We start from the raw sequence: 16,130 nt of genomic DNA, 5'->3' as shown, positions 1-16,130 counted from the left end.
ACTATTATTGTATTGTTGTCGATGTGTTTCTTTGCTTTTGTTATTAATTGCCTTATATAATTGGCTGCTCCCATGTTAGGGGCATAGATATTTACAATTGTTAGATCTTCTTGATGGATAGACCCTTTAAGTATGATATAGTGTCCTTCCTCATCTCTTATTACAGTCTTTGGTTTAAAATCTAATTTGTCTGATATAAGGATTGCCACCCCAGCTTTCTTTTGGTGTCCATTAGCATGGTAAATAGTTTTCCACCCCCTCATTTTCAATCTGGGGGTGTCTTTGGTTCTAAAATGAGTCTCTTGCAGACAGCATATTGATGGGTCTTGTTTTTTAATCCAGTCTGTTAGCCTGTGTCTTTTGATTGGGGCATTTAGCCCATTTACATTCAGGGTAACTATTGAAAGATAGGAATTTAGTGCCATTGTATTGCCTGTAAGGTGACTGTTACTGTATATTGTCTGTGTTCCTTTCTGGTCTATGTTGCTTTTAGGGTCTCTTTTGCTTAGAGGACCCCTTTCAAGATTTCCTGTAGGGCTGGTTTTGTGTTTGCAAATTCCTTTAGTTTTTGTTTGTCCTGGAAGCTTTTTATCTCTCCTTCAATTTTCAATGAAAGCCTAGCTGGATAGAGTATTCTTGGCTGCATATTTTTCTCATTTAGTGCTCTGAATATATCCTGCCAGTCCTTTCTGGCCTGCCAGGTCTCTGTGGATAAGTCTGTTGCCAATCTAATGTTTCTACCATTGTAGGTTACATATCTCTTCTCCCGAGCTGCTTTCAGGATTTTCTCTTTGTCTATGACACTCGTAAGTTTTACTATTAGATGTCGGGGAGTTGACCTATTTTTATTGATTTTGAGAGGGGTTCTCTGTGCTTCCTGGATTTTCATGCCTGTTTCTTTCCCCAAATTAGGGAAGTTCTCTGCTATAATTTGCTCCATTATACCTTCTGCCCCTCTCTCTCTTTCTTCTTCTTCTGGGATCCCAATTATTCTAATGTTGTTTCATCTTATGGTATTGCTTATCTCTCGAATTCTGCCCTCGTGATCCAGTAGTTGTTTATCTCTCTTTTTCTCAGCTTCTTTATTTTCCATCATTTCATCTTCTATATTACTGATTCTCTCTTCTGCCTCATTTATTCTAGCACTTAGCGCCCCCATTTTTGATTGTACCTCATTAATAGCCTTTTTGATTTCTACTTGGTTGGATTTTAGCTCTTTTACTTCTCCAGAAAGGGTTTCTCTAATAACTTCCATATTTTTTTCAAGCCCAGCTAGTATCTTTAAAGTGATGATTCTGAACTCTAGATCTGACATCGTACTAATGTCCGTATTGAGTAGGTCCCTGGCAGTCGGTACTACCTCTTGTTCTTTTTGTTGAGGTGATTTTTTCCGTCTTGTCATTTTGTGCAGAGGAGAATAGATTAATGAGAGAACAAAATGCTAGCAGAGTAACCACGTCCCCAGAAAATATACTCTAAACAAATCAGAAAAGACCTGAAGCAGTGGGATAAGAAAGGGAAAGAGAGAAAAAAGAAAAAAAAGAAAAAGAAAAAGATAAAGATAAAAACAAAAACAAACAAAACAACAACAACAACAAAAAAAAACAGAATGTGATCAAATATGATCTATATGGTATATAGATCAGTGCCACACACTAGATTTGGGGTGTATTTTGGTCTTTTAGAAGAAAGTGCCTCCCAAAATTTTAAAGAAAGAAAAACTTCTATATGTACAAAAATAAGGGCTGATATGATGAAGGGATGGAATATGACTGTAAAAATGGAAATTATAAAAAATTTTATAAAAGGAATTGATAAGAAGTTGTTTGAAAAAAGAAAGAAGAGGATTTAAAAAAAAAAAAAAGAAAAAGAAAAAAAAGGGAGAGAATGTGATCAGGCAGGGGAATAGAAAACACCATATACTAGAGATTTAGGGTATATTTTAATCTGTTAGAAGAAACTATCTCAAAATTTTAAAGAGAGAATAACTTATATATATAAGCCAAAAATATGGGTAACTACTATGAAGGGATAGAATATGATTCTAAAAATGAAAAATAAAAATGTTTTTTTTAAAAAAGGGATTGATAAGATGTTGGTTGAAAAAGGGTAAAAGAAAAATTCAAAAAGAAATAAAAAGACAAAAAGACAGTTAAAAAAAAATTTAACTTTGAAAGACTAAAGAATCATGGTAAAAAAGCCATGAATTCTATGTGCATTATTCCCCTAGCGCTGGAGTTCTGCCGTTCTCATTGATCGGTAAACTTGGTCTTGGCTGGCTGTTCTCGCTGGTCTTCTGGGGAGGGGCCTGTTGCCGTGGTTTCCAAATGTCTCTGCCGGAGGCGGAATTGCCCCGCCCTTGCCCCCTCCCGGCTAAGTAATCTGCTCGGGTTTGCTCTCCGGGGCTTTTGTTCCCTGCGAGCTTTCCGTACAGCTTTGGAGGCGGAGAGTGAAAATGGCGGCCTCCCAGTCTCCGCCCCGGAGGAACCAAGAACTCGGGGTCCCGCTCCTCAGTGAGCCCCCAGAGAAAAGCAGTCGGTCACTCCCGCCCCCCCATCTCCATCCACACTCCGTGCTCAGCCGGCCTGTGACCGCGCGCCTCTATCTCTGGCACCCGACCCGGTCTGGAGTCTCCAAACCCAGCAGATCCCTGCGGTGCGCTCCCGCGCGGCTCCTCCCGGGGGAGGAAGGGGAGTCTCCCCGGATCTGCCGCTTGTCGGGTCCCTGCTGGAGGAGCAGGGGCCCGACTGGGCCGCGGATCACGGTCAATGGCGACCCCGAGCTGAGAGCCCCCGCCTGGGCTCTGCCTCTGCAGCCGGCTTCCCCGCTCCGATCCCTGGGAGCTCTGCCGCACTCAGGCACCCCCGGTCTTTCTGTGACCCCAAGGGTCCTGAGACCACACTGTCCCGGAGGGTTCCACCCCCCGCTAAGCCACCAGAGTGACGTCCCTCAGCGGAGCAGACTTTTAAAAGTTCCGATTTTGTGCTCCGTGGTTCTATCACTTGCCAGAAGCGGCCGACGGAGGCCCCTCCCCCGCCGTCTATCCTCCCGAATATCGCCTCCGAGTCACTTCTCCGCACGTCCTACCTTCCAGAAAGTGGTCGCTTTGCTGATGAGAGAGTTGTTGCTCTTCTTTTCTTCAATCTCCTGTTGAGTTTGTAGGTGTTCAGATTGGTTTGATCCCTATCCAGCTGAATTCCTGAGAGGAGACGAAATCCAGGTCTCCTACTCCTCCGCCGTCTTGCTCCGCCCCAAAATGAGCATCTTAAGAGTGCTACTTCATAGTATTTTTGATAGTCCATGTAAAGTCTTTGCTGCCTGCTACATATCAAGCACTAAATAAATTTTATTTTTATTTCTCATCCCCTATGTTTTAAATGGTGGTGGTGGTGGTGGTGGTTTTCTCTCTCTCTCTTTTCCTGAATGCTCTTTCTTTTTGTCTCATTCTTTTTACACTTTAGCTTCACTGAACTATTTTACTTGCTTGCTTTTCTTGATTCTTTTTACTTTCCCTATATTTGTTCATGCATAGATGTGCTAAAGGAAGGCACTGAGTTGCCACCAGCAGGAGGTCTGATGGGGAATTCCCGTGCCCAGAGTCATTGCTCATAGGATGTCAGGTAGCTGTGGTCTCTGCATCCTGTGACCCTGGCTGGGACAGCAACAAGACATGTCCACTACTTACCTACTTACTTAGCCTGAACAAAAGGGGAAAACAAGCCTCTGAGAAAGGACTGAGGTGTAACTATATGCCCCCAGTGGAACACAGGACAGCTGCTTGCCAGTTAAGGACCCCTCCTCTAACTGACATAGGCTTGGTGAAGAGGGAAGGGGGTGACCTTTTGAACATATGAACAGAATTACATTCTGAGGCCTTGTTCCCCTCTTGGAATTCGGTCACTTCTGGCTGATAAAAGGTGAAATCCAATGATGCAGAGCCCCTGTTCCTTGTTGAAGCAATTTCTGGAGAAAGTCAGAGCGAGAGAACGGAGGAGATAGACAACAGTCATTGATTAGGTAGAAAGCCACTATTTACCTGTTAACCTAGAGCTAAGCATCAGTCAAGGGTGAATGGTCAGGAAAAGATGTTCTCAGTTTAGTATAGTTTTGATACCCTACTTACCAAAAAAAAAAAAAAAAAAAAAGTATTCGAGAATTCTGCATAATGGGAAGTGTAGTGGTACCATTAATTAGAAAGACAGAAAATGACAGTTTGGGGGATGTGACACATGTGTTTCACGACCTCCTAAAGAGGCCTCTCCTAACTGCCTTCATTAATTAGGGTTGCCAGCCCCACACCCCAGGCTGCATAAGGGCAGGAATCTTACCAATCATGTTCAGATGTATCACCAATGCCCAATGCAGTGCCTGGCATATCATAGATGTTGATAAAATTTGTTGAATTAATGAGTAAATGAGGCAAATTTATTATATTAAATTTTCTCTGTATCTGTTCATTGTGTTTCCATTCCCTTGACTTTTTAATGTTTGTATGTAAGCACCATGAAGAAGAACAATAGGAACTCTACCACAAGGATCAATGAGCAAGATGCCATCTCCGTCCCACCCTCCCAAGATCCAGGAGATCTTCAAAATATGTTGAATGGAGGAGAGTATGCCCCTTTTGTATCTCCTCCCATATTAGAGAGCAATTTTATCCAGGTAAATAATAGTTGAGCCCTGAATTAAGTTCCAATAACTTCAGTGATTAATTTTCTCAAAGAAATTGAAAAGATTAAGAGGAGAATTATTTTAAATGTGATAAAGGAATGCGTGAGACAATTAAAGGGAACAATTTTGGGACTTTAACCAACCTAAAATAATTATAATGGTAAGGAAAAACTCATTTCAAATTTTCCCAGCAAACTCTCACCTAGGAATTCTGTTCTAACTCCATCATAATTGTCATTCTATCATAATCTTCCCAAAATGACATGAAGAGATTACAGGAAATTCAGAACGTCCTACCACAGGAAAGCATTCAGATAGCTCCTTTCTTAGATTTAGAAGACATTTTAAAGAATAACATCTATGACACAACTGGGTATGTAGCTCTTAGTTCTGAAATTAAAAGATAATTGTCAAATTGTGAGGGAGAAGAGTTTTCTTCTCATAAAAATATACCTACATTATGAATGAAACTACATTTCAATGCATTTGAGAGCAGTTCTCGCTTTTCTCTAAACACTCAACATTAAAACCTTCAGACAACATTAAAGGGGAAATGAGTTCACTGTTGCAGGCCATACCCCTAAACTGCACAGTGAGGCCACGACCAAGTGTAACACGAAACACACCCATTCAAGCAGCTCCTCAGCTGATTCTACAGAGGGGAGACAGGGGAGACAACAGGTACTTCTTCCATAAATGTGTTCTCTGCCCTGATGCCTTGGGCTTGAAGGAGACCTCCTCACCTCCAGAACACCAGAGGCAGGTGTTTAAAGAACACATTTAAGTAATGCCCAGAACACATGTGATAAGTCATGATTTGATGATTTTACCTTCTATATGCTTCTTTCCTACTAATAATCTTCCTATTTTATTTTTCACACTTCTTCCTACACTCTTTTCAAATAACCTTTTACAGGCTCTAACGAACCCTGGGGGAGGTAGGTAGCACTCTATAGACAGACATGCCGCATATCATAATTGGGTAAGTTATTCCCTTCAACATACACAACCTCTCATAGTTAGTATGTCTTTGGCAGCAAGTTGCCACAGGTCCCTGACCCGACTTTAAACAAAAAAGAACAACAGTTATGTCAAAGTAAAAGAGCCACAGGGCATCAGCTCACTTGCAGGGAGTCTTCAAGGACCCAGGTCCCTCTCTTGTGCTCTATCACCCTCGAGTTAGCTCCCCTCAGGACATTACAGGCAAACAGGACAGTGACAGTTGCCGGAAACAGAAGAGATGCTCTCATCATAGCACCTTTCTGTGAGGACTGAGAAACCTTTCCCAGAGGCACCAGGAGGCCCCCACTGTGTCTCATTGGCCAGGCCTAGGCCACATTGCCCTGCTGAAAGCAAGCACTAGCAAGGGGATGAAAATCACCATGACCAGTTGAGGTTTATCAGTATTTAGCCCCTGAGCCAGAGCACCATCCCTCAGGGGCAGTACTAGATGGATTCTGGATTCTGTTAATCAGGCATGGCTCTGGGCAGGTCCATAGTATGGGCTGCAACCTCTTTCTGACGGGATATATATATAATATATATATATATATTTAGTGATTTTTTGTGTGTTTTTGAGTTAATGTACAGCTGAGAAACCAGGTGTTGCCCCTCTCTGGCTTCTTTCACATCCCTGTCTGGCCACTTTCCAGTGTTCTTTTCTTCCAACTGGCAGAGATTTTACTGGCCAAGATTCTTGGACTTTGGGATTTTTGCATATGCTGTTCTTCTGCCTGAAAATCTCTCCTGTCCACCCAGCCAGTTTAACTCCCACATTGTTCGGGTCTCAGCCAGAGGTCTCTTCCTCAGAGGAGATTTCTCTGACCCTATGTCTGGGGTGTGCTGGAGCTGGCTGACTGGTAAGTGTCCAGGAAACCTGGAAGTTCATTGTTAAACACAGGTATTATTAAAAATCAAATCATATAAACTCATGTACTCAAACCTCATTGTTCCTATTATTTTACAACATTTTACTATTATTTATGCTCTTAAGGTTACAGATAAAAGAGTTTGACAAAGGTCAATGAAGACTTCTGTAAGCATCAATTGACTATACTGAAATTGAAATAAAGAAAGCTGTGTATATAGCATTATTTTTAAATAATAAACATATGCATATCTTCCAAGAGATAGTTGTTACACATTTACCAGCACACCACTACCGGTCTCCCCTCTTAAATCAAGTCTCCTGCTATATGCCTTACAGCACAGCACCCTGAACTTGTACTTGGTAATACTTCCTGCAATAATAGTTAGTGACATACTTGTTTAATGTTCACCTTCCCTGATAGAACCCCTACGGCCCAGGGACTGTGTCTGTCCATTCACTGTGGTATCTCTAGGAATTCACTTCAGCAAGTGATTGAACAAATGCATCATCACAGTTCATTTCTACTTTATTTCCTACACTGCTCAGGTAAGTGCAGTTGTCCGGGCCATGCACTTTAGCAGAAAACGCCTCTTCCTGTTCTCTGCCTTAGGTTAACAGGAGAGGTGAATCCATTTACCTTCATAACCGAGCCAACTGGGTGACTGTAGGCATCTGCTCTTCCAGTAAAACCCACAAGACCCCCAATGTGATGCTTCTGGCACATCTGACCCCTGAAGTTCAGAAAGATACAGAACCCCTGTTTCAAAGTCTCCTGACATCTCCTTCGCCAGAGAACCTGGTGCTCACCAGGTGAGTTACAAAGGGAAGAGGCTAAGGATCTCTCAGAAAATATGCTTTACCCCCTGAGAAGCTGAAAATAAAAACACCAATGGCATTTGCTCCAAGGGAGCTTCTCACTTGCATTCTGCTACAACTGACAGTCAGTCATGTCCTTAAAGTCTGGGAAAATAGCTTATGACAAGCTAGCAGTCAAAGAGGTATTTAATTTTTAAAAATCAAACCTAAGTAACAGCAACTGAAGATCCATTATGAACTGCCTCTCTAGAACAGGTCCTTCCTTCCCCAGCATCCCAGCTTCCATCAGAATTTGCTCTGGTCTTGTCTCAAGCCACTAACTTGCTATGTGACCTAGAGCAATCACTCAACTTCTCTCAACTTTGCAGGATTAACGAAGCCCAACAACCTCTCGTGATAAGTAGTTGATACTCTGATTTTTTTTAGTTCATCAGAGTCTTAGGAGTATGATTTGAGTGAGATGGCCCCAGGGAGCCTGGTTCCATGTGCTAAAAATCAAAGTTTTGAGCCTCAAAAGCTAAGGGCCAGATCTGGGAACATGGTGGCCACAAGAAGGTACCGCCCAACCCCACGCCTGCCCCAGCCTGGGCCTGTCTGGGAAACAAGCCTGTTGTCCTGCATCTCACTCAGCAAACTGCTATACAACAGAGAAGGAAAGGCCTTTTTTTAGGTCTCCAGTCAGGCCTTCAGACGACATTTGTGTTGGTTTTCAGGTTTCTTCCTCTGCAGTTTGTGACTCTTTCTGTGCACGATGCTGAGAATATGCGCCTCAAAGTAAAGCTGGTGAGTGGTCGAGCCTACTACCTACAGCTCTGCGCCCCGGCGTGTAAACAGGACACCCTCTTTTGTCAGTGGGTGGAACTCATCTCCCTCTTGAATGACGAGAAAGCCAAAGCTTCCAAACTGTCAGAAGTCTCAAGCCTCTCAGAAATCACAAATAGCACAGACATCACAGGCTCGAGGGACATCATGGATATTGCAGCGTTCACAGCTCTACAGAGCCCACCCCTGTGCACATGTTCAAACCCCGTACATACTGCAGAAAGCACTGATTTCTCAGATTTCACAGATGATGTCACCGACATCACCGATGTCACAGATGTTCCAGAAAATGAGGTCAGAGAGGCCCCAGATATAAATATTGTCACAGAAGTCACGGAAGTCACAGACCTCTGTGACGTCCCAAACTGCTCAGAGGTCACGGTGGTGTTTGAAAATGATGACATACTAAGGGCCAAGCAAGAGGAAAAGGTAAGCGACATGGCAGACTTTCATTCTTTAATAATCAAGAACAAGAGTGATAACCAAGATCACTCTTCTTGGTTAGCTCCTTGACACTGGTTATCAAAATGCTATGGAATGTGCTCTGAGTAACCTAATTTTAATAATGGGATATTAGCCCTGAGCCCTGGTATAAAGGAGTTGTAGGATGTATCCTGAACGAGGCAGGGACTATCCTTACCATCAAATTTAACCCAGTGTCAGAAAGCTATGGTGGGATGGAAGGAACTTCAGGACCAGGGTCAGAAGACCTGGGTTGGACTCTTGCCCTGCTGCATAGCTGTTTGGCCAAACCACTGGAGCTGCATGAGCTGCATGAGTTTCCCCGTCTCCAAAATAAGGATATTAATGTCACATAACGGCTATTTTAAGGTTTAAATGTGTATAAAAGTATGCACTACATTGAAGGATGGGGTGAAATTTCAATGGGTAAAAGTGAGGGTGGATATAGAAAAATAAAGTGCCAAAAGAAGTGAGTGGCTTTAGAAAAGGCTAGTAAGTGGAAAAACACAACCGTATCCAAGAAAGTTTAGTTCAGTTTGGCTGGAGCATAATATATGTGGAAAATATTAGGATATAGTTTTGGAAAGTTGTTTGCAAACCTTGAATGCCAAATCAAGAAGCGTGGACATTGCTCTTTGGGCAAACTTTAACCATAAAAACCCTCTGTGTGAGGGAGTGAAGGAACTGTGTTTTTAGAAAGATTAATCTGATGGTAGCATCGATTGTAGATAAAGGCATAAGTTTGAGGACCTACTGCTGGAAAACCTCCATGGGGCCCATGATAGAAAAATCATAAAGGGCAAGGATAGACATTTTACAGAAGAAGAAAACTGCCAATAAATACACTGGAGAAAGTTAAACCTCACTAGTAATCAAAGGAATGCAAACTTAGAAAAAAAACCTATAAAACTGTTAATTGAAAGAATAAAAATAGTCAATGTTAGTAAAGGTGTGGTCAACTTGGGATTCATATAGATTCATGGTAGAGATAAGAATTGGCCCAAACTTTCTTGAAATCATTATGAATCAAGGGCCTAAAAATGTTTATACCCTTTGACTCAGTGATTCCATTTCTAGGAATCTTCCTTAAGGAATTAGTCAGAAATAAGAATGAAGATTTAGCTGTAAAGATGTTAATTATACCAAATCTATACCATGTTTGTCAAAATGAAATAATGAAAATTTGGAAGGAACCTAAACATCCACCACAGGAGAATCACTAAACTGATACAAATCCATGAAGGGCAGGTGCTGTATTAATCTTTTTCAGGAGTGATCATCGCATCTGACAAGATCATAGACAGTCAGTAAATATTTGTTAAGTGAAAGACTACTCTGTAGTTATTAAAATTGTTGGAAAAAATTTTCTTTACCTGGAGAAATTTTCATGATTCAAAAAAGTTGAGTGAAAAATGAAATACGATCCCTATTATATAAAAATACATTTATATGCTCACAAGCAATAGGAGGGGGAAAAGTCATATTATTAGCAGCAGTTTATTTCTAGATTGTGGAATTATAGGCAATTAATGTTTTCCTTTTCACACTTTTCTGAATTTTCTGTTTCCTACAATAAAAATAATTTTAAATCCAAAAAAATTCAAGCAGTTTTACACACAATTTTTTTTTTTAAGATTTTATTTATTTGACAGAGACACAGTGAGAGAGGGAACACAAGCAGGGGGAGTGGGAGAGGGAGAAGCAGACTCCCCGCCAAGCAGGAAACCCGATGCAGGGATTGATCCCAGGACCCCGGGATCATGACCTGAGCCGAAGGCAGACGCTTAACGACTGAGCCATCCAGGCGCCCCTTTACACACAATTTTTAATGACATGAGGAAAATGCTTTTAATAAATTGTCAAGTGAACAATGTAGGATATAGAACTGAAATGTTGTCACAAAGCAGACACATAGAAAATAAATAAAAAGACAAAAAGCCTGAATGAAATGTGCCATAGGAGTAGTTATTTCTTGCCAGTGGCCCCAAGCAAGCAGTAATTTTCTCCCTTTCACTTTATATCTTAAAGGATCTTCTAAATATTCTATAATAAATATGTAAATTATGTGTTACATTCACTGACGGAAAAAAAAGAGTTTTTTCCTTAAGTAGGAGGGGACCGTATTATTTTCCAGGGAAGTTAATAGAGGTGGTGGATGAGGTGGTGGCTATGGGAGGAATGCGCAGATGTGAGAGGACAGTAGAGAGACACAGTGTTTAGAACCAGCTGATCAATTGCTCAGAGGCCTGGGACAGATTCTGAGGAAGGCAGTGAGTGGCTAGGAGAGGTGGTCCATTAATAGAATCCAGGAAATTAGAAGAACAGGTAAAGATTTTATGGTATTAGTTTTAGGTATAGGTTCTAAGTCTCTTGAAAAACGACCTCTTTTGTCTTAGTGTGAACCTCCTAACTCATGTCACCTATTAGATACTCTTTTTTTTTACGATTTATTATTTATTTGAAGGAGAGAGAGAGCATGCGTAAGCAGGGGGAGGGGCAGAGAGTGAGGGAGAGAAAGGGAGAGAAGCAGACTCCCCGCTGAGTGTGGAGCCTGACACAGGGCTTGATCCCAAGACTCTGAGATCATGACCTGAGCTGAAATCAAGAGTTGGACGCCTAACCGACTGAGCCACCCAGGCGCCCCTCACCTATTAGATACTTTTAAATTAAGAGCAACATCAGATTGGGGAGGAAGTGGCAAGGTATTTCTAGACAACCTTCCTTGCCCTGACAATTCAGAAAAAGGAAATGCTATAATTAAGTGCTAATTTTCTGGTGTAAGCGGACGGACAGTGGTGTACCTGGCCACATGAGCTTCTGAATGTGCTGTGTCAGGTCCCAGACTATCAGCCTCCACACAACACCCAAGCCTTATTCCCTCAACATTGCGCCTGTGTACTTGAGGGAACTCAGTAGATACGAATGAAATGATTACTGTATTAGATATTTTTGCTCCATAAATCATCTATTTCTGTGTGAGGTTCTTCTGTTACCTGATTTGCTGCTGTTTATTATTTTCAAAGGAAAGACTAGGAAACACTCTGAAGTCTGGGTGTCTACGAGATGCAAAAACTAAGAACGAGCTCAGAGAACCCTCAAAACATGTCACCATCTCAAACGTAACATTGACTTTCCAAGGTGAACAATGTTTTCATACTACCTTGACTCAAGAAGAAAGTGAGACAAGTTCATTCAAAGGGATGTGTGCCAGATCCTCTGAAATAAGGACAACTGAATTTAAAAGCACAGCTCTCGAGGCTGAGGAATCCAGGTATGTGAGGCAGGGAAACTCCAGGGGTGCTGAGACGGGGAATAATGTAAGTAAGTATATGCTCTCAAGTCTCTGCCACTGTAGCATTTGTTGCTGAAGATTCTCAGCTATAGCTACAATGAATGATGACATAGTCAACTCTTGATTATCCACATTTGGTTTAACCTCATCTAATTTTTATTTTCCTGTCAACTTCTCACACCATGCAGCTCACATTCTAGACTACCTGGCATCAGCTGTGTGTGCTAAAGAATATAGGATAAAATCAGGGTGTCCACGTTTTGGAGTTAAGGCACTCATCTCCCAGAGTGACTTATGGATGCTCTTCCTTTTATCTTTGTACTTCTCTCCATGTTCTTCTCTACATATTTCTTATGCTTTTCTACATTTCCAACAAACAACTTCATAATCTGAAAAAATTTTTTCATAATTTTATTTATTCTTTTTAAAGATTTATTTATTTAATATTTTAAATAGAGAGTGCAAGCAGCGGGAGGGACAGAAGGAGAGGGGGAGAGAGAGAGAATCCTGGAGCAGGCTCCCAGCTGAGCACAGAGCCTGACTCACAGGACTCCATCTCACGACCCTGAGATCATGACTGAAGCCAAAATCAAGTGCTGGGCGGCCAACCGACTGAGCCACTGACTGAGCCCAACTGACTGAGCCCCTGTTTTCATCATTTTAATACTCAAGTGCAAGCTGAATGTGAGAGAGCACTGCTGTATTCTAAAGATAAAAGTTAATCCAACCATTTCAAAATAACACCTAAAAAGAAACCAGAGAAACATGTAGAATTTTAAATGCTTACTTGAGCAAGAGTGAAATAGGGAATGTAATGAATTATGTCTAAAATCTTTTTAAATATAAAAAAACAAGCAGGAGAAAACAAAAACCAAAAAAAAGAAAGAAATGAAAAAGATTATAAGTAATTTGAAGTGCTACGGAGTTCTTCAAAAAGAATGACAAAACAGGCAAACCACTGGACAAATTTTTTTTAAAAAATGATAAAATTAGGGACGCCTGGGTGGCTCAGTCAGTTAAGCGTCTTGCCTTTGGCTCAGGTCATGATCCCAAGGTCCTGGGATTGAGCCCTGCATCAGGCTCCCTGCTGAGCAGAGAGCCTGCTTCTCCCTCTCTTCCCTGCTTGTGCTTTCTCTCACTCTGTTTCTCTCTCTCAAATAAATAAATAAAATCCTTAAAATAAATAAATAAATAATAAAATTAGAAATTTAAAATGTCATCATCAACTAATAAGAACAATAGTAAAATGTTATTGAGAAAGATTATATACAACTTTTCTTTAATAACTTTGAAACCCTAAGTTAAATAAATGACTTTAACAAAAATGCAAGAGAACATTGGCACTTGAGATCACAGAAAAAATTTATCCAAGAGCTCCCATAAAAGAAAAAAAACATAGCTGTGACTTTTACTGGACAGTGTTTTAGATACTAAGAATTACCTCTATTTAATGTAAAGTTTTCTTTTAAATAATAAAAAAATTATGTTATGTTCTCCTAATTTTTTGAAGTAAATAATTTGTCTGGATTATAAAGCCTGAAAGACAACACAAGAAAGAAAATTCTTGATTAATCCTACTTAAGACAATAAATGTTAAATTCATAGAATCTTAGCAGGCAAAATGTAGCGAGCTTAATATAAAATTAAGGAAACTGTCAATATGTCATTGTTATTTCAAAGAAAAGCAGAAAAAAATCGTGGATGCCTTAAATACATTTGAGAGACTTTGATATTCTTGATAAAGAGCCACAAAATGCAGAAGAGTTCTCCTTTAGCATAGTAAAGAATATTTATTCTAAACCAGAGCCAACATTGTTTTTAATGAAGAAATTCTAGAAGTGTGCTACTTAAAACTTAGAACAAATTGGAGGTGCGGAGGGAAGTAAGAGGAAGGCGGCCCAAGTGCGGCCAGGCGGACCCGGCCAGGTGGGCGCTAGAGGCTGCGGGAACAGATGGATACGACGATGCTGAATTTGCGGAATCTGTTTGAGCAGCTTGCACGCCGGGGGGAGATTCTCAGTGAAGGAAATGAACTCCAATTCATCCAGTTGGCAAAGGACTTTGAGGATTTCCGAAAAGGGGCAGAGAACAGACCGCGAGCTGGGGAAGTACAAGGATCTTTTGATGAAAGCAGAGACTGAGCGTAGTGCTCTGGATGTTAAACTCAAGCACGCAGCAATCCGGTGGATGTCGAGATCAAACGGAGACCGCGAGCTGAGGCTGACTGCGAAAAGCTGGAAAGACAGAGTCAGCTGATTCGAGAGATGCTCATGTTGACACATCGGGCAGCATTCAGCTAAGTGAGGAGCAAAGATCAGCTCTGGCTTTTCTCAACAGAGGCCAGCCGTCCAGCGGCAATGCTGGGAACAAAAGATTGTCGACTATTGACGAATCTGGTTCCATTTTATCAGATATCAGCTTTGACAAGACTGCCGAATCGCTGGATTGGGATTCTTCTTTGGTAAAGACTTTCAAACTGAAGAAGAGAGAAAAGAGGCGCTCTAGTAGCCGACAGTTCCTTGATGGTCCCCCTGGACCTGTAAAGAAGACTCGTTCCATTGGCTCCACAGTAGACCAGGGGACATGAATCCATAGTTGCAAAAACTACAGTGACTGTTCCCAATGATGGCGGGCCCATCGAAGCTGTGTCCACAATCGAGACTGTGCCATACTGGACAAGAAGCCGAAGGAAAACAGGTACTTTGCAACCTTGGAATAGCGACTCCACCTTGAGCAATAGGCAGCTGGAGCCAAGAACTGAGACAGACAGTTCCAGCACTCCACAGAGACACATTAGCTTTCCTCATGATTCACTTGCAGAGAGTGGCTCAGAGCCCAAACACTAAAATGGATGTGGCCAATCTGGCTAAAGTCTTTGGGCCTACCATAGTTGCCCATGCTGTGCCCAATCCAGATCCAGCGGTAATGTTACAGGACATCAAGCGTCAGCCCACGGTGGTAGAACGCCTGCTTTCACTGCCCCTGGAATACTGGAGTCAGTTCATGATGGTGGAACAAGAGAACATTGACCCCATGCATGTCATTGAAAACTCAAATGCCTTTTCAACACCACAGACACCAGATATTAAAGTGAGTTTACTGGGGCCTGTGACCACTCCTGAGCATCAGCTTCTCAAGACTCCTTCATCTAGTTCCCTGTCGCAGAGAGTGCGCTCCACCCTCACCAAGAACACGCCCAGATTTGGGAGCAAAAGCAAGTCTGCCACCAACCTAGGACGACAAGGCAACTTTTTTGCTTCTCCGATGCTCAAGTGAAGTCACATCTCCTATTACTTGCCCGCATTCCCTGGCTGCAAGGAAGGGCGCACCTGTATTCTCTGCTCTGCAGCCTCCTGTACTCATTACTACTTTTAGCATTCTCCAGGCTTTTCATCAAGTTTAATTGGGCCTGGGGGTTTTATTAAAACTATATATATCTCCCTCTCTTTCTCCTCAAGTAATGTCATATCAACACCTTGTGCTGTCGTTGTTGGGAGCTTTTAGATGGGAGATCTTTACAGCGGTAGAAGGGAGAATATGGAATTCATTGTGACTGGGGGCGGGGGGGTGGGGGCTGGGGCGGGCACCTCCCTTTGGCTTAAAGCCAAATGCTGCTCATGACTGATCCCTCTCTGGTGTTATTCAGAACGAATTTCCATGAGACAGTGACAGAAGCTGCACCTCTTTGGTTAAGACTGACTTGTCTCAGGGTGGGAGGTGGGAGGGCAGGGTAAAGAAAGGTTGGACAGAGGATTTAGGATGGCTCCTTCTGAGAACTTGGAGGTCCCCTTCCCCCAGTATGAACTCAGCTGTAACGTGGAGCCTTCATAAAAATGGATAGGGTGAGGACAGAACCAGTGATGGGGGTGTGCTTATTAGCTTCAATTCGGATCGATTAGGTGTAATAGTGTTAAGTGGCACAACCTTGTAAAAGTGATACTACAACTTGTATTTATCTCTAATGGGCCTCTGGCTGGACTTTGGTTTGCTTGGGGTCAAAGCCAGTTTGTATTTCAGTTGAATTCGTTCTGATGCTTGACCCTCCTGTCCCCTTGTCCATTGGAGCCCGACTTCTAAAGGTCCTATGCCGTCTATTTGGCGTCCCAGTTCACAATTAAGAGTAGGCTATAAAGGGACATTGTCAATATTTTGTGTGGCAAGAAAAGCCACAGTCATTTTGTCTTTGCACTTTGGTTG

At 41.9% G+C, this 16,130-nt stretch overlaps 1 protein-coding gene and 1 pseudogene across 1 annotated transcript; both read left to right on the top strand.

Moving 5' to 3' along the window:
- Window positions 1–3,227: 3,227 nt before the first annotated feature.
- Window positions 3,228–13,505, top strand: FAM71D (family with sequence similarity 71 member D). Its single transcript, XM_034993019.1, has 5 exons — window positions 3,228–4,662; window positions 7,152–7,351; window positions 8,071–8,608; window positions 11,665–11,912; window positions 13,469–13,505. The coding sequence occupies exons 1-5, from the start codon at window positions 4,504–4,506 to the stop codon at window positions 13,503–13,505; spliced, it is 1,182 nt and encodes a 393-aa protein (XP_034848910.1). The 5' UTR covers window positions 3,228–4,503.
- Window positions 13,506–13,879: 374 nt separating this feature from the next.
- Window positions 13,880–15,209, top strand: LOC118002235 (annotated as a pseudogene).
- The last annotated feature ends 921 nt before the right edge of the window (window positions 15,210–16,130 follow it).

The sequence above is a fragment of the Mirounga leonina genome, unplaced genomic scaffold, assembly GCF_011800145.1.
Source record: "Mirounga leonina isolate KUSES-001 unplaced genomic scaffold, KU_Mleo_1.0 Mir_82, whole genome shotgun sequence".
Classification (NCBI taxonomy): Eukaryota; Metazoa; Chordata; class Mammalia; order Carnivora; family Phocidae; genus Mirounga; species Mirounga leonina.
The sequence above is the reverse complement of the archived record's forward strand: the minus strand, read 5'-3'. Positions and strand labels throughout refer to the sequence as shown.

Coding starts and splice junctions, on each gene's coding strand:
- FAM71D (XM_034993019.1), top strand. CDS start 4,504: ATGAAGAAGAACAATAGGAACTCTACCACAAGGATCAATGAGCAAGAT. Junction 4,663..7,151: donor TAGAGAGCAATTTTATCCAG/GTAAATAATAGT, acceptor TCTCTGCCTTAG/GTTAACAGGAGAGGTGAATC. Junction 7,352..8,070: donor GAGAACCTGGTGCTCACCAG/GTGAGTTACAAA, acceptor GTTGGTTTTCAG/GTTTCTTCCTCTGCAGTTTG.